Source organism: Orcinus orca, chromosome 5, assembly GCF_937001465.1.
Source record: "Orcinus orca chromosome 5, mOrcOrc1.1, whole genome shotgun sequence".
NCBI classification, from domain to species: Eukaryota; Metazoa; Chordata; class Mammalia; order Artiodactyla; family Delphinidae; genus Orcinus; species Orcinus orca.
In genome coordinates this window covers 12,541,728-12,569,684 of record NC_064563.1, presented here as the reverse complement: position 1 = coordinate 12,569,684, position 27,957 = coordinate 12,541,728, and the positions used below count along the sequence as shown (strand labels likewise).

Genomic DNA, 27,957 nt, shown 5'->3' with positions numbered 1-27,957 from the left:
GGACACTTAATTGTGTACCCCACAATTCGTGTCAAAGTCCTAACCACCCCCCACCACAAAGCGGTAAAGTTAAATGAGATGATAAGGGAGAGACCCTAACCTGATCAGACTGATGGCATTCTAAGACAAGGAAGAGGGAGAGACAGATTCCCCCCTCCCTGACCAAATGTGAGGACACAGTGAGAAGGCAGCCATCTGCAAGCCAGGAAGAGAGTCCTCATCAGAAACTGACCCTGCTGGACCTTCATCTGAGACTTCTAGCCTCCAGTCTGTGAGAAAAAACATTTCTGTTGTTTAAGCCACCCAGTCTATGGTATTTTGTTATGGCAGCTGAGCTGACTAATACATCCATCATTTACTACTCAGAATAATATACGTCAGTGCCATATCACAATAGCAGTGATCTTTGAAAATTTAGAGAAAACTAAAGAACTCTCTAAAGACAGGAGATTCAAAAACAAAAACAAAAACAAAAATTTTAAAAGGTAAATTTCTGGAAATTACAAACCAATGAGCCTGATGTCTTACCCTAGTAAAATTCTAGATTTTATTAGCAACACATTACAAGCATTTAGAAAAAAAATGTAGAGATAACCAAGGATATAGTTTTACTAATGACAGAATTACCATAGTAACCTTGATCCCGATTTTTCCATTATTAGAGGGTATGCATGTGTAAGAAATGCTGCAGGTGTGCCTTGACTTCAAACAAACAAGTAATACCCTATGACACTGATTTAAATAAGATTAAGAAATATGGGGGTGGGGTGATAACAAAAGGTTAACTAATTATATCCAAAGAGTATTTATTTATTCATAGCTTAGGGTCAGGCACAGGGAAAAGAAGGGCTACCGCATTCCAAATAAACATAATGTTTGGGTGAACCACTAATACCTCACATGATAATATATTTTAAACTCAGTTATCTTGATAGAACTAAAATGTTAATTCCTGGAGTTAGGTTAAAGAAATAAATGCATATCCTTCAGAGGATCCAGTGTTATGTGGATGGATAGACAGATAGATAAATAAATAAATAACACACACACACACACACACACACACACACACACACTCACACTCACAAAGCCCTAATATTCAGAAACTGATTTATTCAGAAGAATACTCAGCATTTATGGAGAGCTAGATTGTATGCTACACTTCAAGATTGACAGTCACAAACCAGTGGTGGAGAAAAGATGCGGCAGCCAGACAATATGACCGGGTGCATGGAAACCATGTCACGGAAGGAGAGCTGGGGAACTTGGTATAGTTAACCCGAAGCAGTCTTTCTAAACCCAAGTTCAGTGAGGGAATTAAGCCTTAAGACATCCACTGTCTGTGAGGAGTTAACTTCCTTACTATGCATCTTCAGCGATGCTAGTCATCTCTGTCCTTGGGAGAAGTGAGAAAATAGTCAATCATCTTCTGTAGAGCTTACTTCTCTCAAAAACATAAACCAAAAGCTACCTAAAATTTTGCCTTTTTATATACCCCTTTGCGGTTATGTTTTCTATTAAATGAAGTAAGTAATGTAAGTATAGCTTTCTTTTGCTCTTAGGATATGACAAGAATAATTAAAAGAACACCAGTGAAACTGATAATCTTGACTAGGTTTCCTAGCAGTTTTCCTAATCATGGCATTTTCCTTTTAAAAGAAAAATAATCCTTAGGGCTCAGGGTTTACAGAAGTTATATTTTTATGGAATGGTTACATTTTACAGCTGTTTCCCATAATCCTGCAGAATAGTAGTAATACTACATAGCCTAGTAGTTTTTAGGATGAAAAGCCTAAACCTTTTTTAGGTTGAAAAGCTTAAACTTAAACTTATTAGGATCTGTTGCTTTCTAACCTACAGCTTGCCCTTAAGTTCAAGCCACGTACAGAGTTTTAAAAAATCAGCAGTTAGGTCTCTGGGTAGAACCTGCAATCTGCCTTTAACATTAATTATTTTTTTAAAGAATCTTTGGCCTGTTTTATAATCTCTACAAATATACAAAGTGTTCTTTCTGATGATTTAATTTGACAAAACTCCACTAAATTTAATAGTCATATTTCCAAGAGTCATACCAAAAAATAGGTAAGTATGACTAATTTATCAATAGGTTGCCATGATGGCAATGTTTATCTTCCTTAACCGCCTTTATTTAAAGAAACTTCACTGCAAGAGGGCTAACCACTAACTTAAAAACATTACCATGAATTTCAGAGTTCAAAGTATTTTGGTTAATAGGTCTTAGTTTTCAGAATTCCCAGATTTGCCCAAGATCACACAGCTAGAAAGTGGCAGGTGATATCTGAAGCCAGTGTCTCCTGATCCAAGTCCCACAGTTCACTAGCTGTAGCCACCAAGGACCACCGTCCTCTCCCGATCCAGAGGCTTATGGTCAACAGACCGCCTCTGTCACACCGCAGCATTTACAGTCCCTCCCTTCCAGCCACCTTCTCCTCCACTCCTCTTCACTCACCCAACTCTCATTTGGGGTTCAAGGTGTACTTCGAAATGAGGAATACAAAGAAGAATGAACAGAAAGGAGCACCCCCAGTTTCTCCTGGGGAAACATCCTCCCAAGGCATGTGTTCCCCTTCTCTCTCCAGAACTATCTGGCCCCATGATGGGGAGAAGCAGCAGTAGCCACCCTCCCTCGTCTCCCACAATTTGAATAACTGAAGAAAACATTAATTTATACAGTCCCACCTTTTATTTAAAAAATGTTTTCAACTATCGTAAGATAGGTAAAAGGGGTGCTTTGGGCACAATGCATCTGTAAAAAGTACCCAATCCATTTTAGAAAGGCAGTAAAATGACAGAAAAAAAGAGGGTCCAGGTATTTGTGTCATCTCTGCTACTCAACAGCTGAGTGGTTCTGGCAAATTATTAACTACACAGTTCCTTAAAATATCTATCCTACAAGGATGTTATGAGGACTAGAAGATATGACAAATATAAAAATGAACTTTCTCCCAAAATGTCAGTTATCTTGAAGGTCAAACAATACACAGGATTATAAATAAAAAGGAATTGTTCTTCCTCATAAGACACCTAACATATTTTAAGATTGTATTTAGAACTGGCAACATGTGAGATCAAGTAATGTTTCTGAAACTAATTTCAGTGTTTACCTAAACAATATTTCATTTAGTCATTACACACTGCTGAGATTATTTCTTGACCACAACCAGCAGAACCTCTGCAACATGTCTATTAGGCTACTGTGAACCAGTCAGCAGAGAAAAGCCTTGAGGAGGAATTTGTAAGATAGAAAAACACCTGCTCTCTTGTAAGAAGTACAGAAGCAGGGTTTTCTATTCTCTGCCACTTCAGACTCTCCAAGAGGCCTTAGTCACAAAAGGAAAATGGAACAATTAACTTGGTTTGAAGAAATTCCAAAGTAAAGTGACCAGTCTAGGTATTTTCAGTTGCTTTTTCCTTTTTTGAAAATACAGAATTTGAATATGGACTCATAGGCAGGCCTACTTAATGATTTTATATACAAAATATTTACTAAGAGAAATTTCATACCTCACTACAAGATGCAACTGCTCTGTGTAAAGGTGTCAACCATTTGTTGTCTTTGGCATTAACTCTAGCTCCTGCAACAAGAAGAAAAAAATAAATTGAAATATTTTACATAAAATATTTTAAGTAAATATCCTGAAATACTAGTTATATATAGTCCAAATTGGATAAATAACAACTGAAAATGTAGTACTTCATTTTTATACTTTCTGCTAATAAATCACCCTTAAATTACAAAACAAAACTATCCTTTTTAATTGATATAATTATCCAGTAAGGTACTAGCTCTTTTTATTAAAAATCAAAGAAACATCATTTTATATATAGTCTAGAAAAGCCACCTTTATACAGAGCACATCCAAAATGAAAATCAGACCCCAATGTAGAATTTGTGTTAAAAACCTCAAATACTTAAATACATGAATAAGAATACTAAGACATAAAACGTAGACCATTACAAAGTCTTCATTATAATTCTTTACTAATGAATGTATCATGTTATAATGCAATACAGTAATATCAAAATAGTTCTCCAGTATTGATTAAAAATGCTTTAGTACTATAAAGTTATTTTATAAATGGATACAATGGCTATAAACTTAGGGGAAAATACTGAGAAAGGAAATGAACCAATGCACATGTCTTTCCATGTTATACCTAAAGTTCTAAAGTAGTAATAATTAAAACAAATCAACTATGTATTTTTTGTTTAAAAATCATTAAGTCAATGGACACAAATTTTCCTTAATAGAATGGAAATACAATTTAGTAAGACAATAAGTGTATTATGTAATTTGAGGGGGAAAAAAATCTATCACCTATGTAAAATCCACTGATTTGGTGCTTAAATCCCCACCAAACAGAAGCAGCACACCGTGGGATCACTCTACGTAGAGAGAAACCACCTTGACTCTCAGGACTAGAGGAACTTGCAACAGGTCCTGCACTATGAGCAATCCTAGATTTACATCTAGAATAATAACTAGCTAAGTGAGAAGAGGCTTTAGGAACCTAGTCCAACCTCCATACTTTCTAGATGATGAAATGCTGGTACAAGCAAGCAGCTCACCGCCAGAGTCAACTATAGCAGAACCAAGGATAGAACTCAGACATCCTAATGTTTACATTGTTTTGAGTGTGAGGTTCTACGTAATAATCAAGTGCAGTGACTCCAAGTTACAGCCCGAATAACCTCTAGCTATAGGTCCCTAACTAGCTATATGATCCCTCTGAACCTACATTTCTTCATCTATAAACCAGATCCCCTAATACCTTGTTACAAAAATTAACAGGGGAGTTCCCTGGTGGTCCAGTGGTTAGCACTCCGAGCTTCCAACGCAGGGGGCATGGGTTCAATCCCTGGTCAGGGAACTGAAATCTCACATGCAGCACGGCACAGTCAAAATACAAACAAACAAAAAACCAACAAAAAAGATTAACATACAAACCAATGTACCTAGTACATGTAGCACGGATACATTAGAGGTAGATTTTTTAAGTCTGAATGTGAGAGAAAATGAATGAAAGGCAGGTGTAGGAAATCATCCACAAGTGCAGCAGTTGAAGCTGAACTCTGTGTGGGCAGGGCCAGTGAATCATGAACCAGCAGGAGAGCTTTCAAGATTGCTTAAAGCTGTGGGAGAAAGAAAGGGAGTCAGCAAGATAAAGAACCAGCCAGAGGGACTTCCCTGGTGGCAGAGTGGTTAAGAATCCGCCTGCCAATGCAGGGGACACGGGTTCGAGCCCTGGTCTGGGAAGATGCCACATGCCGCAGAGCAACTAAGCCCATGCGCCACAACTACTGAGCCTGCGCTCTGGAGCCCACAAGCCACAACTACTGAGCCCGCGTGCCTAGAGCCCATGCTCCGCAACAAGAGAAGCCACCACAATGGGAAGCCTGCACACCACAACAAAGAGTAGCCCCACTCGTCACAACTAGCGAAAGCCCACGTGCAGCAATGAAGACCCAACACAGCCAATTAAAAAAACAACAACAACCCAGCCAGAGACAGTGGTATATTAATGTAATAAACATATGAACAACTACTGGCCAGGTTCTGTGGAGACCGAAATGGTGAAAAGAAGCTTTTCTGACCACAATAAAGTCAGCATTTGTTTTGGGTAAGAGCACAAACACTTGAAATGTTCACGGGTCAGAAAGTTGGAGCCCTAGAGACAGTGAAGAGGCTCCTTCCTTCTCCCCATTTATCACTTGGAACTTCAGTGGTTCTCTATAATTCCTGTACGTCTTTCTATGATTTTGTATTTATGTGCACAGTAGGGGGGCAGGTCCTGGCATTAAGGCCAGAAGGGTAGTGACACAGACACTCAAAAGACACAAGTACCCCGGAAAGACAGAAGTAGAGAAGAATGAGGCCTGAAAATGGGCCTCCAACAAATGGGAAGGGTCAGAAGTCTGATTCAAGGCATTAACCAACAAGGAAATAGAATGTGGCTGTCACAAAAAATGAGGATGATCTCTACGTGCTGATAAAGATCTGAGAAATAAAAAGTAAAAATAGGGTTTCCTTGGTGGCGCAGTGGTTGAGAGTCCACCTGCAGTTGCAGGGGACACGGGTTTGTGTCCCTGGTCCAGGAAAGATCCCACATGCCGTGGAGCGGCTAGGCCTGTGAGCCATGGCCACTGAGCCTGCGCGGCGGAAGCCTGTGCCCCGCAACAGGAGAGGCCACAACAGTGAGAGGCCCGCGTGCCGCAAAAAAAAAAAAAAATGTAAAAACAGCAATAAGTGAGAGCTGTATGAATAATATTCTTTACTTTTACATAGAAAAAGGAAGAGTTAAGTATCTATATTTACATTTGCAAAAGGAAACCCTGGAGGAAAGCTAAGACATTAAGAACAGCGGTTGCCTATGTGTTTGCATTGGTGGTGGGGGGCAATAAGAATTGGATGATGTGATGGGGAACTAGGGTAGAAAGGCAACTGCGCTGTAAGCTGTATACCTTTAAAGGTGTGTATATTTTAATTCGGAAATGAAACTGAAATACTACATGTTCAAAAAGTGAAATGTACTGAAGAGGAAATGAAATGAAAGGAGTGGTCATGAAAAAACACTCCAAGAATTTGGCTTCAAGTGCAAAGAAAAAATTGGAAAGCAGGAAGAGGGTGAAGATAGTCTGTCTTTCTTTTGGAAATGGGTTATCAGATATACAACTGAAGGAAGAAAATCTAATATTTATGGTGCATTTGGCAGCCCAAAGTAAAAAACCTGCTTGCTTCATTCTTCCATTTTAAGTTACAATAATTAACTAATTAATTAAATCGTCTTTCTTTCTCTTTTAATAAAAAATTCAAAGTTAATTTTATCAAAAACATGAGTGACTATAACAAATAATCCACTAGTGGCTTAATGAGGACACATCATGCTGCCACTTGCAACTAGTAGACAACTTGATAAAAAATTTGGCTTGCTCTTTTTTAAAGATTCTAAAGATACTTAACTGCAGGAAGATCAGCACAATGGAATTTTAGACATCTAATCATATCCTATCTCAGAAGACACTTGTGTTAAGTCATCTTCTAGTAACACTAATCAGATATTTTAATTCCTTGGAAATTAAAGGTCAAGTATGTGAGTAATGGTTGAGCTATCTCTAAGGACACAATACAACAAATATCTCCCCTGCCCACATGGGTAAATTAGTATGTGCCTTATATATTAACAGACGAACATGGCATAGCAAGGTCCATTATAAGAGCAGCAGTTGGCTGCACAATGAAAAATGGCTTAAGAACAATAAACATGGCAGTGCACATCAGACGTCCAGGCTACCAGAGCTCATCTCATGTGAGCTCTCTGAAGGTAACCAGACTTCTGTTCCACACAGAGCTCCAAAATTAGCTACATATTCATATACACACTACAAAGTAATTCCAGTAATGGAAAAGACATTTCCAGAGTAAAGTAACTAATCCAACAGCTGAAAACTAGCCACAAAGAAGATGAAGACAGGAAAAAGAGAAGGAGAGGGGAGGGAGAGAGAGAAGGAGATGGGGAGGGGAGAGGGAGAGAGAGGCGGGGGATGGAGGGAGACAGAGAGGAGGAAGAGGGGGAGGGGAACAGACCTAGGGGGAAGGGGAGAGAGTGGGAAAGGGGAAGATGGGGAGGGAGAGAACGAAGAGGGAGGGAGGGAGGGCAGGAAAAGAAAGAAATCCTATCCACTGAAAACACAAAATAGTCTTCCTAGAGAGAAATAAAACCAAATGTAACAGCTCCAGTAGCATCATCACAGGCTCTCTACCTGGCAGAGTATAATATTTGTGATTCCAAAGGATGATCTTAAGTCACAAGACTTAAGTTTCTCTCAAGAAAAGATTAATTTCTTTACTATTTCCTAATCATTAAAACAGGAAAGAACATAAAATAGCAGCGCCATCTCAATTGCTGCAGTCAGGCTACCGGGAGACCCTGTGGTAGGAGAAGCACTGCTGTGGAAGCTGCAGACAAGACAGCAATTTGCAGATGATGTCACTGATGACCACTGCAAACTGACACCCAAAGAAAGCCTCCTGAGTGCTAGCAGCGTATCTAGAAAAACCCAAGGTTGTTATGCCCCACTGTATAAATCAAAGACTGTCTTTACTAGACTCCCTTTCACCCACAAATCTATCAAATGTACATCAACTGAGCTTTCCCTGAAGAAGAACAAGCAGCCAGAACCTACGTCTCATCAAATATCTGAATTTGGATTCACCTTTCCAGAACAGAGATGTGATCAGATTTCCAATACGTTAAAAGCAAAAAGAAAACAAGCAAGCAAAAATCAACTGCAGGGTCATCCAAACAGCTTGGTTGTATCCATTTGATACCACAGTTAGATTATACAGAAAAATCCAGATAACCTTCTTCCTTTCACCCAATCTTTTCATTTACTAATTCACACATATAAAATATATTCTGAAACAATAGCTTTTTAAAAGAAAAAACATATTTAAGGTAAAATTTCTTCCAAAATTAGATACATGTCTACTACATTTAGAGATAAAACGAAAGTAATTTTAAAAAATAAAAAAATCTGGTTCACTTTTATCAGTCTAGCCTGGGCTCTTGCCAGCAATGTAGCTGAAGAGAGGTCTGAACATATGAGGAGGCAGTCAGGGGTCAGCGGATGGAGCCCAGGAGTAAGACCTGTGATCTAATAATGGCTCTGTAACCAGCAGGCTGTGTGACCTGGGACTGCTCCTCATATGCCTACGCCTTCATTTTGGTAATAATAATCCTTGTGTGTGCATGCCCATGCGCGTCTCTGTCTGTCTCTCTCTCAAGGGAGGCTAGGCCCCAGGTTAAAAGAACACAGGGAGCACCTGTTTCTGAGCTCTACAAAGTCAGGCACCAAATCACAAGTGTCCCATGTGACTCTAGGTCTCATTCCGCAAGAAGACTAATTCACCTGCTTTCTCCCTAATCTGATCACTCACCAAGATCTGCCAATTCTTTGATTTTTGAACCTCAGTTATCAGTAAAATAAGAGCTGTGGTAAATGATCTCTACGATCCATTTCCAGTGATAATATTCTACCCTATTTTGAAATACTGAGAATAAGTTATTTCATGCTTATTAAATACCTTGCCTGACTTTAACATTAAATAGGTAAGATAATATCTTTATAATCAATGCCAGGGATCTTCAAATTACAGCCCACAGACTGCCAGCCACCTATTTTTAAATAAAGTTTTACTGCAACATAGCTACACCTATTCACTTACGTGTTAAATAAGTAGCTTTCGCATCACAGGAGTAGAGATGAGTAGTTGCCAGTGTGTCTGTATGACCCTTCACATAAAAAGTCTATCAGCCTCTGATCTAGGCGAAGCACCTGAGATTTAATGCTATTAAAATTATTTCTATTTTCCTATTTGTTTGTAATAATTATAGTCCCACTAATAATTTTCTAAAACTTCTGTTTGCAGAGCATAGTCTTTTTCTCTGCTCCTAAGCCACAGAGGAGATAGTCCCTATACAGTGAGCTGGGCCAGGAGCCAAGTACTTTTAGCACTCTTCCCAAACTGGAAATAATGCTTTCCTTTGGCTGTCTACCAAAATCAGTGGCAAAAGCTTCAGATTCCGTTTTCAGGTTGGGAGAAGAAGGAGCAAAAAGCAAGTACATTTCCACTTTTCCACCTGTGATGCTAGACCACCCCCCCACCACCAAGCTAGTGCACTGTATCATTTAAGAGGGTGTTATGGATATATAGATATTGTCGGTTGAACTGTGTCCCCACCACCAAATTCATATGCTGAAGTCCTAACCCGAGCACCTCAGGGTCTTCACAGAGGTAATTAAGTTAAAATGAGGTGTTTTTTTTTTAGCATGGGCCCTAATGCAATATGACTGGATCCTTATAAGCATTAGAAATTTGGACATAGACATGTACCGATGGAAGACACAAGAAGGCGGTCATCTACAAGCCAAGGAGAAAGTCCTAGAACAGATCCTTCTCTCACAGCTTTCAGAAGAAACTGACTCTGCCAACACCTTGATCTTGTACTTCCAGCTTCCAGAACTGTGAGAAAATAAATTTTGTTGTTTAAGCCACTCATCTTGTAGTAATTTGTGATGGCAGCCCTAGTAAACTTATATACCAACACTGCAGTCTTTCAAACGTCACACACTTTAGGTCTAATTCTTATTACCAGAAACACAGTATACATATTTCCTTATTAAGAACTTTATTTTCTATAAAAGGCCAATTAAATGATTAATACAACACATTATTTAACCACCTAACACATGCTATAAACAGCCTGAGGTACTGGTAAACCTATGTTTGAAAAATATAAGCATTACACGAATAGCTCCCATAAAAATATCTATATTTAGGCAGCCAGTAAATTTAGTCCTTAAAACAGAAGTTCTTCAACAAAAGTTATTTTCTATACAAATTTTACTAAATGCTAAGTAGATGGGGGTGGGTAGAGTGTAGAGGGGAGCACAGTTCAGACTGCAGCAGAGTTAAGAGTCAGATAGCCTGAACTCCACAGTCAGATAGCCTGGGTCTGACTTACTATGCTGGCTCTAGCTTTTATTAGCAGTATAACTTTCAGCCAGTTATCACATCTCTAAATGCTTTCGCTTCCTTTATCTATAATAATACCTTCAGAGTTGAGGATAAGATGAGGTCATAAATGAAAAAGCTAAATTTAACACAGTACTTGAGATATAGTAAGCACTCACTGCTTCCAATTACTTTGCTCCATTCAATAATAATTGTAAGAGTAATTCTACTAGACTCTAGTGTTACTATATAGATTCTACGGAAGGATTCACTTGTTTGATTACATATAACATGTCAAAAGTTATACCCCTCATCCATGAATCTTAAAAATGCATCATGGACATCAAGTGAAGTTTCTTCAGGAAGGCTACCAATTCGACTAAAAGAGCGTGTTTGTGTGAATGTCCTTTTGCCCCCTTCTCTCCACTGTTTGTGTCCTAGAATCCCTATCTAACACCCTTTTAGATGATCTAGAGGTCATCCACAGGAGACTCTCCCTTTATAACACAGAAGAACAAGGTAAGGCTGTGCTACAGGAGAGATCAAGCAAGAATCTTCATTATTTATTTTTTAAAGGTTTTTTTTTTAATTATGTGTAACACAAAGTTATTTAAATCAATAAATTTTTAAGGAATTTCGAATGTTCTGATTCTTTCCACTGCCAATCACCTTAGTTCCTCCAAACTCATAATCTTCAAGATAAAACAGCCTTTTCAAAAAGAAGCTATCATGTGAGTCAGCCCACAATTCTTTTATTTAGGCTTCTTTGATCTCCAATGAAATATGGACACACTTCAAAATTCCCCACCTGTAATCTTTGGGATCCAATTTCCTCAAGCGATTTACTTTAGGACCGTGTTTAGGGTCAGGCGATGGATCTGCCTGGTTCTGAATTTGACACCCTCTAAAAATGTATTAGGTTCAAATCATATTCACTCCTAAGCCATCGCACCTTAGAACAGTACAGATCATTGGGATATGCCAATACTTAAGATAAAAAGTTTGTCAGGTTTTTCATAGTTTACTTGGCAGCTCTGTCTTGTAGTTCTTTCTCACAGATCTAACAGGTAGTTCTATGAGTAAAGGAAACCACACAGTTAATCTATGAGGCGTTTTTTGCCCCTCCCTACTCCAAACAGATGTTCTGGAAAAAGCATATTCCTCAATGACATATAATGGCAGTCCAGTGGTTAGGACTCCACGCTTTCACTGCTAACAGCCCGGGTTCAATCCCTGGTAGGGGAACTAAGATCCCACAAGCTGCATGGTGTGGCCAAAAAAAAAAAAAAAAAAAACAAAAAACCTTAAAGGATTCAGCACAGGACTAGAGCAAAAATATACAAAAGCAGAGTAAACTGAGCAGAATACAGTTAATAGGTAAATATATTTGAAAGAAATTATCCCAGGAAAGGAGAGGAAGAATTTGTGAACTACTCTTTATACACAACTTCAGAGAAATTAAGTTCTGAACAGAGACCTCAAAGAAAAGCTCCAAGAAAGAGGTAAAACAATGCAAAGAGATGAGAGCTGGCAGATCAGGAAAGAGAAAAGGAAAATAAAGCAATCAAAGATAAAAGCCTAGAAACAACAAAAAGCAGAGCAGACATGTCTTACAACACAGTCAAGAATCTGAAGCCACAGCCAGAGTGAATCTTTAAAAAACTAGGTCAGCCTCTGTCCCTCCACCTAAAACTCCCCATTGGTTTTCCACATCACTTTAAGGGCCAAAGCAAGTATTTACCTGGAACACCCCCAACCTCTGCTTTACCTCCTACTGCTTTTTTCACTTGCCTCCAAACATGCTACACCTCACGGTGTTTGTTCTTGCTAATCTCTTAATTTCCAGTAAACATCTGCACCATATGCAAGGCTCGCTTCCATATTTGCTTATCTCCTCGAATGTCACTGAATCCTTTCCTGATAACCCAACACAAAATAGCAACTGATCCCCACCCAACATACCATTCCTTTAATTTTTCCATAGCAATTATCAACACATGACAAACTATATATTAACTTGCTACTATCTCCCCCATTAAAACATAAACTCCATAAAGGCTGGGACTTCATTTATTTTATTCACTGCTCTACCACAGCACCTAGAATGGTACCTGCTACGCAGCCAGGCTCATTAAGTATTTGTTGAATGAATGAAGGATAGGTAAAAGGAAATAACTTAAAACTAAATTTAAAGACAAAATTACAATCAGAAAATAGCTGATAAAGACAGATGAAGGATATCCATTTTAGTAGCAAAACACACTGCACAAAAATTTACTGACAGAAAAACACACGGAAATAAAACATGTAAAGATGCAATGAAAGATATAAATGAAATAAAAATCCGAATTTCAAAACTAAAAGTGTACATTCACATAATGCCCTAGCAAAAAGAATCAAGAGATTTAGCCTAGGAAAGTTAGCATGAATTTCAGGGATAAAGAATTGAATCCTACAGGCATCCAGGCAGAAGAGAATGGACTATGGTGGTGGAAAGTGTAATGGGGGGATGGAATGTAAGCAGAGAGGAGCTCAATTCAAGACTTTCACTCGCTAGAAGACAGTGGAGTAACATCTACAATATTGAAAGGAAAAAGCATAAATTGAGAATTTTATAACTAGCTTATCTACCCTTCAACTAAATAAAAAAAAAGAAATGGTCCAAAATAAATAAGATACCACAGAATACAATATCCATGAGCTCTTACAGAAAATATAAAAACAAAAACTACTTGATGATGAGGTCTATTTAACCAAGAGACATCAAAATTTTAAAACCTGGGAATAGAGAAGCTATGAATAAGGACAGAGTGTGTGTGATAAAACAGCGGGAATTATGATTACAAATTAAACTGTAACGTCGTAATTCTTGACAATGGAAACACAAGAGTGAAACAAATTACAAAACGTTACTTCCTAACTTCTCACCACAGTAAATCAGAAAACCACCAAAACCTGAAACATAAACATCCATGATCATCGAAGTACACGGCTCTAAGGAACGATCAATTTCTTTATATTCTTCACTTTTCGTTTTAGAGAAATATTTTAGGAACTATTTATTCCTTGCCATGGATACCAAAGTAGTTTTTATAATATGAAATTATAGTAATTTACTTTATTGTGTGTTCTTATTGGAGCATACCATGACTTTTGTATAATGCAAGAGCTAAATGGAGATTATTATTTCACATTGCTTAATTTTCTTAAGATTACACTAAAGTTAACCTAATTACTATTGTAACATGTCATTGGTAACTAACATGAAGGGTAAGAACAGTCTACCCTAAACTTTTCAGTAACAATTTTCATTACTAATTACAAACAAATTAGCCTAATGTTGTTGTCTACTTTCCCGTTCATGTATTTAATTCTCTTCTTTAGGGAATTATCAGGTAAAACACTTAGTTTCAATTCTAATGTATAACTTATTAAAAATTCATTCAATACAATTATAAGGCTATTTTGAAATCGGGGTATGTAAATTAGTGTATAACTTGGGCCTCAACAACCATGGCATTCAAACCAAATTTAAGCAGAACCCGTGAAACACTACTACAGAACCTCAAGAGTGTACATATACTGTTTGAAGACTACTGTTCTGGGTAATAATTATTTTCCCCCCAGTTTTATTATATAATTAACATATAACATAGTTTAAGATGTAGAACAAAATGATATGACATATAATATAGAAATGATTACTACAATAAGTTAACATCCATCACCTCACATAGTTAAAATTTTTTTCTTGTGATGAGACTTTTAAGCTTGCATCCCCAGAACTATCTTATAACTAGAAGTTTGTACCATTTGACCACCTTTACTCATTTCCTCCACCCCCCACTTGTCTACCTCTGGCAACAACCAATCTATTCTCTGTTTCTATCAATTTGGTTTTTGTAGATTCCACATGTAAGTGAGATTATGAATTATTTGTCTTTCTCTGACTTATTTCATTTAGCATAATGCCCTCAAGGTCCATCCATATTGCTGCAAATGGCAGGATTTGCTTCTTTTTTTACAGCCAAATAATATTTCAATGTATGCATTTACCACATCATCTTTATTCATCCATTGACATACATTTAGGTTGTTTCCATGTCTTGGCTATTGTGAATAATGCTGCAATGAACATGCCTGTATCTCTTTGAGATGGTAATTTTGTTTCCTTTGGATATACACACAGAAGTGGGTTTGCTGGATCATATATGGCAGTTCTATTTTTAATTTTTTGAGGAACCTCCATACTGTTTTCCGCGGTGGCTATACCAATTTATATTCCCACCAACAGGGGTTTTCCTTTTCTCTACATCCCTACTAATACTTGTTAATGCTTGTTTCTTTTTTTTAATGATAGCCATTCTAACAAGTATGAGGTGGTATCTCATTGTGGTTTTGCTTTGCACTTCCCTGATGATTAGTGATGTTGAGCACTTTTTCATGTACCTTTGGCCATATCTCTGTCTTCTTTGGAAAAATGTGTATTCAGTCCCTCTGGCTGACTTTTAACCAGATTGGTTTGTCTGTTTTTTGCTGAGTTATATGAGTTCTTTATATATTTTGGATATCAATCCCTTATTAGATATATAATTTGCACATTACTTTCTCCTATTCTGTAGGTTGCCTTTTCATTTTGTTGGTTTCCTTTGCTATGCAGAAAGAAGCTTTGTTGTTTGATATAGTCCCACTTGTTATATCTGATTTTGTTTTCTTTGTTTTTAGTGTCAAATCTAAAATATCATCGCCAAGACTGAGTCCAAGGACCTTACCTTGTATGTTTTCTTCTATGAGTTTTATGATTTGGGGTCTTATGTTCAAGTCTTTAACCCATTTTGAGTTGATTTTTGTGTATGGTGTAAGATAGTTGCCCAGTTTTCCCACCACCATTTATTGAAGAGATGGTCCTTTCCCCATTGTCTATTCTTAGCTCCTTTGCCTTAATCGATCACAACATGCACAAGTTTATTTTGGGGCTCTCTTTTGTTCCACTGATCTCTGTGTCTGTTTTTATGCCAATACTATACTGTTTTGATTATTACAGCTCTGTGATACAGTTTAAAAATCAGGAAGCTCCAGTTTTAATGTTCTTTCTCAAGAATGCTTTGGCTACTTGGGTCTTTGTGGTTCCATACATATTTTACGATTGTTTTATTCTACTTCTGTGAAAAATGCCACTGGAATTTTGACAGGGATTGCACTGAACCTGTAGGTTGCTTTGGGTAGTATGGACATTTTAACAATATTAATTCTTCCAATCCACAAGCACGGAATATCTTTCCATTTCTTTGTGCCTTCCTCAATTTCTTTCATCAATGTCTTATAGTTTTCAGTGTACAGCTCTTTCACTTCCTTGGTTAAATTTATTCCTAGGTATTTTACTCTTTTTGATGCAATCATAAATGGAACTATTTTATTAATTTCTCTTTCTGATAGTTATTAGTATATACAAGCACACAGATTTTTGTATATTGATTTTGGATCCTGCAACTTTACTAAAATTGTTTATCATTTCTAATAGTTTTTTGATGGAGTCTTTATAGTTTTCTATATGTAATAAGTCACCTGCAAAAAGAGACAGTTTACTTCTTCCTTTCCAATCTGAACACTTTTAATTTATTTTTCTTGCCTAACTGCTATGGCTAGGACTTCTAGGACTGCTGAAAAAGTGATCAGACTGGGTATTCTCACCATGCCCCTGATTTCAGAGGAAAAGGTTTCAGCTTTTCAGCTTTAAGTATGTTTGCTGTGGGCTTGCCATATATGGACTTTATTATGTTGAGGTTTAGTCCCTCTATACTTACTTTGTTCAGAGTTTTTACCATGAGTAGGTGTTGAATTTTGTCAAATGCTCTTTCTACATCTATTGAGATGATCATATGATTTTTAGCCTCATTTTGTTAAGGCGTGTATCACATTGATTGATTTGTGGAAGCTGAACCATCCTTGCATCCCTGTAATAAATTCCACTTGATCATGAGGTATGATCCTTTTAACGTATTGTTGAATTTAGTTTATTAATATTTTATTAAAGATTTTTGCATCTATGTTCATCTGGGAAATTGGGGTGTAACTTCCTTTTATTGTAGTGTCTTTTTCTGATTTTGGTATCAGGGTAATGCTGACCTCAAATGAGGTTGGAAGCATTCCTTCCTCTTCAAATTTTGGAACAGTTTGAGAAAGATAGGTATTAACTCTTCTTTAAATGTTTGATAGAATTCACCTGTGAAGCCATCTGGTCCTGGATATATTATTAAAGCAGAATATGCCTCAATTAAGAGGAAGCATTATTTTTCTCTTGAACCTCCTCAGTTCTTACCTCTAGTAAATTTCAGCTGAAAACTAGTGAGCTAGCATCCATAGAGGAACAGACATCTTCAAGGAAGTATGTCAGTGATAAAGTTATTCATAAAGAAACTAATATAAGAATATTAGCTTGGTCCATAAGTGACTGTAATTCTATAAGATCATGCAATTTGTTATAAAAACCACATTTAAAAAACTTTATTAATTTATAATGGCAAAATTCTATTCAGGCTACTATTTAAGAGGATTTTCACTCAAAATTTCTCTCAGTGCTCCTTCTCCCAAATATCAAAGGAATGATACTATCTCTCCAATTGCATTATGCATATATCTGTGCAATCTGGCAACATAAGCACAATTCAAACATAGGCATCCTTTTTCAATAAATATCACTTACGATCATCTGGATACAACAAAAATATTTCTAAGCTCCCTTTGATTGCCTGTTTTAGGACTGCAAGAAGTCTGACCACCACAGGTGCTATTCTATAGGACACAGTTTTACCATTATTTCATATTGTAAGGTCTTGAACAGGTTAGAAGAAATTTAAAAATAAAGTACAATTTCCTAAAATATATTTTACAGGCCCTCAAAAAGAATTAGACACAAGCTATTTAAAGACATAAATCTTGCTGGCATCATTTTCAAAATATATCTACAATCACATCTTTCTTAATCCCCTCCAATGCTGTACTAGCTCCAAGCTACTATCACCTCCTCGTTGGAGAACTATTATCATCTCCCAGCAACTCTGAGGTCAATGAGGCCTTGTATGACTACTCCATATAATACCCAACTAATATAATTCTCATCCCACTCCATTACAGCTGTCCCTCAGCATTTGCAAGGGATTGGTTCCAGGACCCACTGTGGATATCAGAATCTACAGATGCTCAAAGCTCTTATATAAAATGGCATAGTATTTGCATATAACCTATGCATATTCTTCTGTATACTTTAAATTATCTCTAGATTACTTATAATACCTAATACAATTTAAATGCTATGTAAATAGTTGCCAGTGCATGGTAAATTCAAATTCTGCCTTCTGGAACATTCTGGAATTTTTTCCAAATATTTTTGATCTGTGGCTGTTTGAATCCATGGATTCAGAACCCCTGAAAACAGAGGGCTGACTGTATTCTGATCTACTTTTTCATTTTTCCATAGCACTTATCTCCTTCTAACATACTGTAAAATTTACTTGTATTTGTAGCCTGTTTTTCTTTAGAGTATATGCTCCGCAAGGCAGTGACTTGTTTTCCAATGTACTCTAAGCACTAAAACAGTACCTGGGACATGATATGAGATCATTACTTCTAGAATGAACAAATAAGTTTCAGGTTGTTTAACAAATATGAAGAAATAGTCAATGAGGTTTAATAAATATTAAATATGACCAAAATGTGCATGATGTGCTCTTACACAGAGCTTACCATACCAGATAAAATAAGCAATTCAATGATTTCTGCATCTCCAAGATAGGCAGCAGCATGCAGTGGAGTTCTCTTTTCATTGTCCTGTGATAAGAAGGAAAGATGGAACATAAGTTTTAATATAAAGTTAATTTTAATATACTTTAAATGAAGAAAAGCCATTATTAACTACAGCTTACTACTCCCACAACTCTAGTGTAGTCTGCAAGTCCCATTATTTCTCTGCAAGGAGAAGAAGAGCCTAAAAAATATATTTTGGCCTTAAAAGAATTGTATAAAATGCAGCAAAGAATAAAAGAAAAATCTAAGATGACAAAGAAATAACTTAAGACTTTCTTTGAATAAAGATGCCTATGCTGCTTGTATACACAAGAAAATTTCCTTTACTTCATACTACTTGCCCACCCCCCCAATATATTTCCACAATTTTACATAGTTTAGAATTGTTGATCTAACTAAATAAAACAAACCCTAACAAACAAAAAAGTTTGCTTATCAAAATGTTTTCACAGGACTATAGTGGCAAAAATAGAAAATATCTCTGGGGATCTGAAATTATCCCTTAAAATAATCCTAAGCTTTTTCTTAAAGGTCCTGCCAATTTCGTTTTTAGCTCTAAAATATATTCCTATCCTATGCATAGTCTTCTAAATCTTCCTCCAGGAAGAGAAGCTACATCTAAGTGCATGGCTGTGTGTACTTCCCCCCTCAAACAACAATGTCCTCCAGTTTGAGAAGCAAGATCTTACAGTAATGTCACATTCAGGGATTCAATTCACATTACACTTCATCTAAAGTTACAACAGTGTTGCTGACTTGGCTGTATCTGAGAAAGCTATTCATTTAGAAATATTCAGTTTGAAATTTACATCCAATTTTTTAGATACTGGCTTTTGAGCCAGATTATTAGTTGTTTTCCATTATCCGTTTTCCCCTTTGTCCATAGGAATAAAGTTTTACCTGGTTATTTACCCACCAGCAAGAGGATAGACTCCTAGCATGCCTTGAAGTTTTGTTACTTAGTGTGGACCAATGGTACGTGAGTGGAAGTAAAGGCACAACTTTCAGGTCATCTTCAACCTAAAAGACACCAATCCAGAGCTAGACTAAAACTTTCCCACTTCCCTCAGGCTAGAAGGCACATGTGCAACTGTATCGGCTTTGACCATGCAGAGGCAGGCCAATATCCTACAAGTCTGTTAAGCAAAACGTACTGAATCATCTTGTAGAGCACAGCTGCCCCACCAACAAAGAGCTGGACCACTAACTTCTAGACTATTAAGAGAAATAAAATTCTTATTTAAATAGGTATTGTGTTTTGGGGTCTCTTGTATTAAGATAACATTATAACTTTCAAGATTTAAAAAAATGAAAATTTTCACGTCATAATAATTTTCCAGTTTGGCAATCAAAACCCCAATTATGCAAAGAAAAGATAGTTAGGCCAATGAGAATAAATTAGGAAAAAAACTGCTAGTCAAAAGAGGGGTTAGGGCTTCCCTGGTGGTGCAGTGGTTGAGAGTCTGCCTGCCGATGCAAGGGACACCGGTTCATGCCCTGGTCCAGGAAGATCCCACATGCCGCGGAACGGCTGGGCCCGTGAGCCATGGCCGCTGAGCCTGCGCGTCCGGAGCCTGTGCTCCGCAAAGGGAGAGGCCACAACAGTGAGAGGCCCGCATACCACAAAAAAAAAAAAAAAAAAAAAAAAGAGGGTTAAAAATATTCACAGGCAATTCCAAAAAGGTTTAGCTGTAGTATATAAAGGAATTAGAAAGATATGTGTAACACAATTATAACTGGCTCTACATACATTTCTTCATATAATTTTAATATATTTGTGATACTGTTTTTGTTCTTAAAATAGTTGGTATAGTCGTTATTAATGTTTTTAATAAGCGAAGAGTTCCTGTCTCTCGAACCCCAACTAATTTCCACAAGACCATGTTTTTTATTCTAATACATACCCCATCAAACAAATGGTTTGCATAGAAATTACTGAACAAACTGTCATTGAAACAGCTAACACAGAACCACTAAATATCAGGCTTTATTCAAAGCTGAGTCCTAACTTAGTCAATTTAATAAAAAGATCCTTGGCTTAAGGCTTTTCACTGTTAATCACTAACACATCAAACTTCCCTACTGTTTAAATATGAACAGACCCACTCAAATTGAGGAACGCATCTATTCCACAGTATAAACCACATACACAGCACACACAGAAAGTGAGTCATTTATGTGTGAGAGATGTCTGGAATTCTATGACTCAATGCCTTAAATACTATTTATCTATTATTTTATGACTCATGAACTTTCTTTTTTCTTTAATTTGATTTGGAGAAAGGAAAAACTAAGGAATAAATTGGTTAATTTTAAAAGAAAAAACTTTACCTATCATATTTTACTTTACTACAATTAAATATTGAAAATCATGCAATAAAACATTTAAGATTCCCTTTAACAAAATTTATTAGAATGAAAAAATAACTATTCCCTTATACACACTGAATTCCCCTTCAAGGCATTTTTTTTTTAAGATAAAGGTATTGCTATGTGTGTGCAAACAAAACTTAAGTATATTTACTGATCATATAGGAAGCAAAATGCCGAAAACAATTTCAATGCCCATCAATAAGGAAGTGGTTATTTAAAATTATGAAACACAAGCAGCTCTTAACCAACCTTCATTTAACTGAATCACATGATTAATCATATTTTCTGTTTCCTGAGTAAAACTAATGGTGAATTTGGCACACCATGTGTTTTGTGTGTGTGTGTGTGTGTGTGTGTGTGTGGTACGCAGGCCTCTCACTGCTGTGGCCTCTTCTGCTGCGGAGCACATGCTCCGGACGCCCAGGCTCAGCAGCCATGGCTCACGGGCCCAGCCGCTCTGCAGCACATGGCATCCTCCCGGACTGGGGCACGAACCTGTGTCCCCTGCACGGGCAGGCAGACTCTCAACCACTGCGTCACCAGGGAAGCCCACACCATGTGTTTTGACTAATAGACCACCACAACCAAGACACTGCATGCTCGCTCCTACCACTGGGTATATGTTTACCAGGGTAAGACGTGTTTGTTACCACAACTGCTTGTGCCAACTGCACCTGCAATCATTTATGTAAATTTTAAAAATATTACTTAAACTGATGAAATAGGAATGAAAAATGCAAATTGTTTCTATGATCAGTAGGTTGAATACTATATAAAGACTCAATAAAGGCAAGCTATGAAAAAAAGTACTGTTGAATTGGGTGTGGCCAAGACAACTGAAACACTAAGGCAAACAGTTAAGATATGGAGAAGTTTTGCCCTCAGTTTGATTCTTAGGTATCTAAATTCTCACATCACTTAAAGAAACCCAAAATGGGAATTAAAGATAACGCACTGTGGGTATGGTCTATGCAAGGAAGGTAACATTGAACTGTCAGTGGACTCCAAAAAGCCTTGGACCAGTATTTTTTTTAACGGCTGGAAAATACACACTGTTGCAGCAAAATGCTTAAAGATCATTTAAAATGCTTCCTTCTGTCAGACTTTGATCAGCTTATCACTACCAGTTATGAACATTTTTCAGATGAGAGGTCTTTGAGCTGCACATCCACATTGTGAAATAATATGTAAGGGCTCTGAATCCAATTCCAAAGTGTGTGTGGGGGGTGGTTTTCCCCACACATCCAAGCAAAGTTCCAACACCAGCTGGTCGTCCTACAACTCAACACAATTCTGACACCACCTACCAGGGGACAGCATCAGGTGCCACAAGTTAAGGGTTCAGTCCTACAAGAAGGGGGCCCCACCCCACCTCAGAGGTCAAGAGCAAGTCCAGGTTGTTACTGGTCCTCTGACTGACTGGCTACAAATCGAGGTTCCCCGGACCGCCTCCTTGGGTTTGATCAATTTGCTAGAGTGGCTCACAGGACCCAGGAAAGCAGTTTACTCACTAGATTACCAGTTTATTACAGAGGATACTGGAAGAGACGAATCAACAGTCAGATGAAGAGAAACACGGGGCGGGATCCCAAACAAAGGAGCTTCCATCCTCACAGAGTGTGGGACCTGACACGGTGGAACGTGTAAGCATTTCTGGGTCACCAACCTGGAAGCTCCCTGAACTCCCTCCTTTTGGGTTTTTAGGAGGTCCTACTACACAGGTATGTTTGATTAAATCACTGACCTCTGGCAACTGAACTCAATCTCCAGCCCCCACCCTCGCCCCCCCACCCCCCACAGAGATCAGAGATTGGGGGTGGGACTAAAAGTTCTAACCCTCTAATCACATGGTTGACTCCAAAGGCAAGGGCTCCCACCCTTAGGGGCTTTCCAAAAGTCATCTCATTAACATAAAAAAAGGCACTGTTGCTCTCCTCATAGGAAATGCCAAAGGTTTTTCTATGCTAGAAACAAAGACCAAATATATATTTCCTATTATAAATCATAATATTGGGTGGGCCAAAAAGTGCCTTTTTTAAGTGTTTTTTTAAGTAAAAATAAAAGACGGTTTTTCATTTTCACCAAGAACTTTATTGAACAATGATTCACTGTTCTCTTCCACTACCTTCTGCCATTTTTCAGGCAACTTTGTAATTCCATCTTCCCAAAACTTTTTATCTTTTTGACCAAAGAACTGTTCCAGATGCCTTTTACAGTCTTCCAGAGAACTGAAATTTTTTCCATTAAGCGAATTTGGTAGACACCGAAATAAATGGAAATCGGACCGTGCAATGTCTGGTGAATACGGCGGATGAATCAGAACTTCCCAGCCAAGCTGTAACAGTTTTTGCCTGGTCATCAAAGAAACGTGCGGTCTTGCAATATCCTGATGGAAGATTATGCGTTTTCTGTTGACTAATTCTGGACGCTTTTTGTCAAGTGCTGCTTTCAGCTGGTCTAATTGGGAGCAGTACTTTTTGGAATTAATCATTTGGTTTTCCGGAAGGAGCTCATAATAGAGAACTCCCTTCCAATCCCACCATATACACATCACCTTCTTTGGATGAAGCCCGGCCTTTGGTGTGGTTGGTGGTGGTTCATTTCACTTGCCCCACAATCTCTTCCATTCCACATTGTTGTACGGTACCCGCTTTTCATCGCCCATCACAGTTTGTTTTAAAAATGGAATGTTTTCATTACGTTTCAGTAGAGAATCGCATAGGGAAATATGGTCCAGAAGGTTTTTTTCACTTAACTTATGTGGAACCCAAGCATTAAAGCGATTCACACAACCAAGCTGGTGCAAATGATGACTGCAATGCCTGGTTTGGATATTCTGAGTATGTTGGCTATCTCCCGCGTGGTATAATGTTGATTGTTCTCAATTATTGTTTCGATTTGATCACTATCAACTTCAACTGGTCTACCCGACCGTGGAGCATCATCCAGTGAGAAATCTCCAGCACGAAACTTTGCAAACCACTTTTGACACATTCAATCCGTCATAGCACCTTCTCCACACCCTGCACAAATCTTTTTGTGCATTTCAGTTGCGGTTTTACATTTCTTGAAATAATAAAGTGTAATATGTAAAATGTTGCTTTCTTTCTTCCATCTTCAATATTAAAATGGCTACACAAAAATTCATCAATTTTGCTAAGCCTTTTTTTGAATGCACGCTGATATGACAGCTGTCACATACAATCTAACGAAACTGTTTTGAATGAAGTTAAAGACAACTAAGTGCTGCTAGAGCCATCTTACGGAAAAAACCAAACGAACCTTTTGGCCAACCCAATATCGCACTATGTTTTCAATTTAAAATAACAAGCAGACCCTCATGTTCCTTATCAATGGAACATCTCTAAAGCACAGTGTTAAATGAAAAACGCAGCCTCGAAACAATTATATGCTAAAGGTTCTACACACTCCTAGGATTGAACATGCATAAAACATCTTCGGAAGGATACTCAAGGATATCTTGTATACTCAAGATACAGTGATTGCCTCTGGGTAAAGAACTCTGACACTAGAGTTTGAAGTGTGAGAGTTATTCTTCACCATTTGTGGCCTTTGGTACCATATGGAGTTATTACCATGTTTCAAAAAGTAAAATTAAAAAATTAAAAATAACATTTCAATCAGCTGAAAAGCATTTCAGTAATTTCCCATACCAGGCATTTCACAAGTCCAGGTGCCCATTAAAAAAAGAAAATGTTTCTTAGATATTAAGTCGGTTTTTAAAGAAACCATACCTCCATGTTGTATTCTAGAACAATCCCAACTAGAATTATGAAATACACACAACAGACTCAAACAAAAAATTTAACTCATTTGATCACACAGCTTTTGATTATATCCACTGAAATAAATATTTTTCTTACAGTTCTCATGTGGTGCCCTGAAAAGATATTTGTGCATATGATTAGGACTACAAAAAATTATTCACCCTCCCCAAATAAAAGCAAACTGAAAAATAGCTTTAGTGGTTATAAGTGATTATTCTGAAAGATGGGAAAAGGACACATATTAAAGGAGACCAGTGATTGCTAACCACTTTGAGGTTGGGCCACAGGCTAATGGTAGACTGGTGCATTACACACAAGTGATTGGAACATGAGGGAGTTCGTTTGTGGTGATGCAATAGCTCTGCATCTTGAACATGTTGGCGGTTATACAAATCTACACATGTGACAAAATGTCAAAGAATTATACACAGAGATGTTACCATCACTCCTCTCCTCCTCCCCCATATGAGTGCATGCAAAAACTGGTGAAACCCAAGAAAGGTATGTGGTCTAATTAGTTGTACTATGCCAGTATCAACTTCCTGTTTTTGATAATGCACTGTAAGATGTCATCATAGGAGGAATCTGGTTGATAGAAACACAAGATCCTCTCTGTACCATTTCTGTAATTCTGGAGTATCTATAATTTCTTCAAAATAAAGTTTTTAAAAAGTGTTCAGAAACATCCTTTAGTTTTTATGTTGTACTATGGCAAACTCCAGAAACAGCGAAACAGAGTCAAGCAAGGTTAGACAACCTAGGGAATGAGTCTGTGAGAAAGAAGGGAATCTATGGTATATCCCAAGCACAGCCCAGGAAAAGAGCTATTAGATCTAACAGGATGTGCCTTGCGTCAAACCTGCAAACTCAAACTGCACTTATACATTCTCAACATTTTCTGTGGAAGCTTTAACTTAAAGCAGATTCTAGGATCAGGTTGGAATAAGAGGAAGCCTATAAGGTAGGAAAACAGAGAAGTGAAAAGTTAGAAATGATAAATTGAAAGAGAGACAGAACATCTGTACAAGAAGAAATACTTAGAGTAAGAATTCATCTATGTATACGGATTCAACTACAACCTTCACAACAATGACTCAATTCCGCAATTCTGCCCTACTCCAGGTACTGAAGCATTCGTGTATATCAGCTGTAACCAGGAAGAAGAGTAACACCAATATCACAGAGCTTGCTTTATGCTACGACTGCTCTAAGAACTTTACCTCACAAGGTTAAGGAAGTGAATACATATAAGGAAATCAAATCACAGAAAAGTTTAAGGAATTCACTCAAGATCATGTGGAATTGGCAGAATCAGGACTGAAGCACTGGCAGCTGAGCTCCAGGTGTGTGATGTTAACTTATTATACAGACTCTATCTACAAGGCTCCACTATCTATTTAACTGCTGTCTGCTTAAAACTAATCATTCTCCCTCAAAACATTCTGTGGTCTGACTTCACTTTTTCTTATCAATTTCTTATAATTTTCTAAGTAGCTTTTTTTTCTTTTCTCTATTTTCCAAATTTACTTTCCCATGAGGGTCACTCTCTTTTCTGCCCCATCATTTTTACTTTTTCTTTTATTTCTACTGCTATCAGACTGAAACTTCCCTGTTGAGTATCTGGGTATCATCTTTCAATGCTCAGCTTCTGGTCCATAGAACTCAGCTGAACTTAGCTAGGGTTTATCAGATCCATTCTTGTCTTGATCCCTTCATAAAGTAAGTTATGATGGCTGGTTGTCCTCAACAGCCTGCACTCAGAGAAACCCCACAGTGAACCTTGGCTTTGGGGATATAGTTCTGTAGGGTGTTGGCGGATGTCTGAGATGCTTCAAATAAGAGAACCCTAGCTTACTTTGGCATGGAAGTGACACTCTGTACACTTACAGCTATCTGGAAAAATCCTTAGATTGTGCTTTTAGTTTTTATTTTTAAATTCACTACCATCCTCCAAACTTATCCTCTCATCCTCAAATCACAGAGATCCAACGGGTTTACGTGCTAGCAGATCAAACTTGAAGGCAATTTCACATTCATTAAATCAAAAGCTCCATCACTTTTAGTGGCTGACATCATCACCAATCAAGTCCACTCTCCCTCGTTAACCTGATGTTCAAAAGTACTAACCTATAGCTGAAACCAGTTAATCTCTACTAATAGAATGAATAATAGCACATTTTCATCTTTCACCTTTCTTCCCTTCACCCAGAATGCCTTTCCCCTGCCCCAATCCCTTCTACTCTTCATGGTCCAGCTCAAATTTCATCTCTGTCACAAAGTCTTCAGGAGCATGTCAGTACACTGGGGTCTCTCTATCCTGTGCTTCTATTACAACATTATCATTTGTACCATACAGATGGCATTCTTGTTATTGCTCAACTTTGGGCTTATGTCATGGTTTCATAATTAGGTAATAAGTATCTGGAGGAAGCAAAGAGTCAATTTTATACCCACATAGCACCTGGCTTAAAGTTACATACCACACAGGCACTACAGAGGTTTAAACAAATTTAAATGTTAATGAAGAAAACCCGCCATGAATCAATAATATTCTAATGTACTGTATAGCTTGTAGAAGACTCCTATATTGATTTTGGGGTCCCAGAACACAGTACATTCTAGAATAGCCTCTGACAGACAACTACCCAAATCTCTGGGTACAAACAACTATACATAAATGAATTAAAAACCAGTTCTTAAAAATGTTTATGATTCTTTTCCAAGGAATACTTTGAGAACCTCTGTGGAACCTTGAAGTTCTAGATTATAACATGAAAAATCATCTGCATTTAGCAGAGGAATGTAACTGTAAGTAAAAAGTATTTCGGGGACTTCCCTGGTGGTCCAGTGGTAAAGAATCCACCTTCCAATGCAGGGGACGCGGGTTCAATCCCTGGTCGGGGAACTAAGATCCCACATGGGGCAACTAAGCCCGTGCTCCACAACTACTGAGCTCGCGCGCCTCAACCAGAGAGCCGGCGTGCCACAAACTACAGAGCCCATGCGCCACAACTACAGAAGGGAAAACCCACACGCCACAACTAGAGAGAAACCTGTGCCACAACAAAGAGTCTGTCCCCAATGAAGGATCCCACATGCCGCATCTAAGACCCCACGCAGCCAAAAATTAAATAAATAAATACATTTTAAAAAAGTATTTTGACTAGTAAACAGTCTCTGTTTCTCTCACTGTCCTTAAGAGTTACTATTTATTGAACACATACCTTAGATGGCATTACTGGGTGTAAGCAAAAGAAATCTAAATTGAACCAATTTAGGTAAAACGGACTTATCAGAAGGACACCGGAATACCTAATGGAATTGAGCACCAACAACTACAACTTAGGTCAGGAAGGCATGTGGCAAGGCCACAAGAGCACGTGAAACATTCAGGACTCTGTCTACTTCTCAGTTTCTTCAGCATCAGCTGCTTTTCTTTGCCTTCACCAACAACA

The 27,957-nt window shown here is 37.7% G+C and overlaps 1 protein-coding gene and 1 non-coding gene across 16 annotated transcripts in view; both read right to left on the bottom strand.

The window, feature by feature from the left end:
• ANKRD28 (ankyrin repeat domain 28) overlaps nucleotides 1-27,957 on the bottom strand; it is a 186,399-nt gene that overhangs the window by 63,202 nt on the left and 95,240 nt on the right. For 10 of the 15 annotated variants that reach the window (XM_049710169.1, XM_033431993.2, XM_033431995.2 and 7 more), the window contains 2 exons: nucleotides 18,287-18,365; nucleotides 3,526-3,596 (listed from right to left, as the gene is read on the bottom strand). In XM_049710169.1, the coding sequence (XP_049566126.1) occupies nucleotides 3,526-3,596; nucleotides 18,287-18,365 (150 nt within the window). The remainder of the gene's footprint in view (nucleotides 1-3,525; nucleotides 3,597-18,286; nucleotides 18,366-27,957) is intronic. The other 5 variants (XM_049710171.1, XM_049710172.1, XM_049710175.1 and 2 more) reach the window with 1 other exon arrangement.
• LOC117202201 (small nucleolar RNA SNORA18) lies at nucleotides 11,571-11,705 on the bottom strand. The gene has a single exon (XR_004484403.1). It is a non-coding gene; the product is annotated as a small nucleolar RNA SNORA18 (small nucleolar RNA).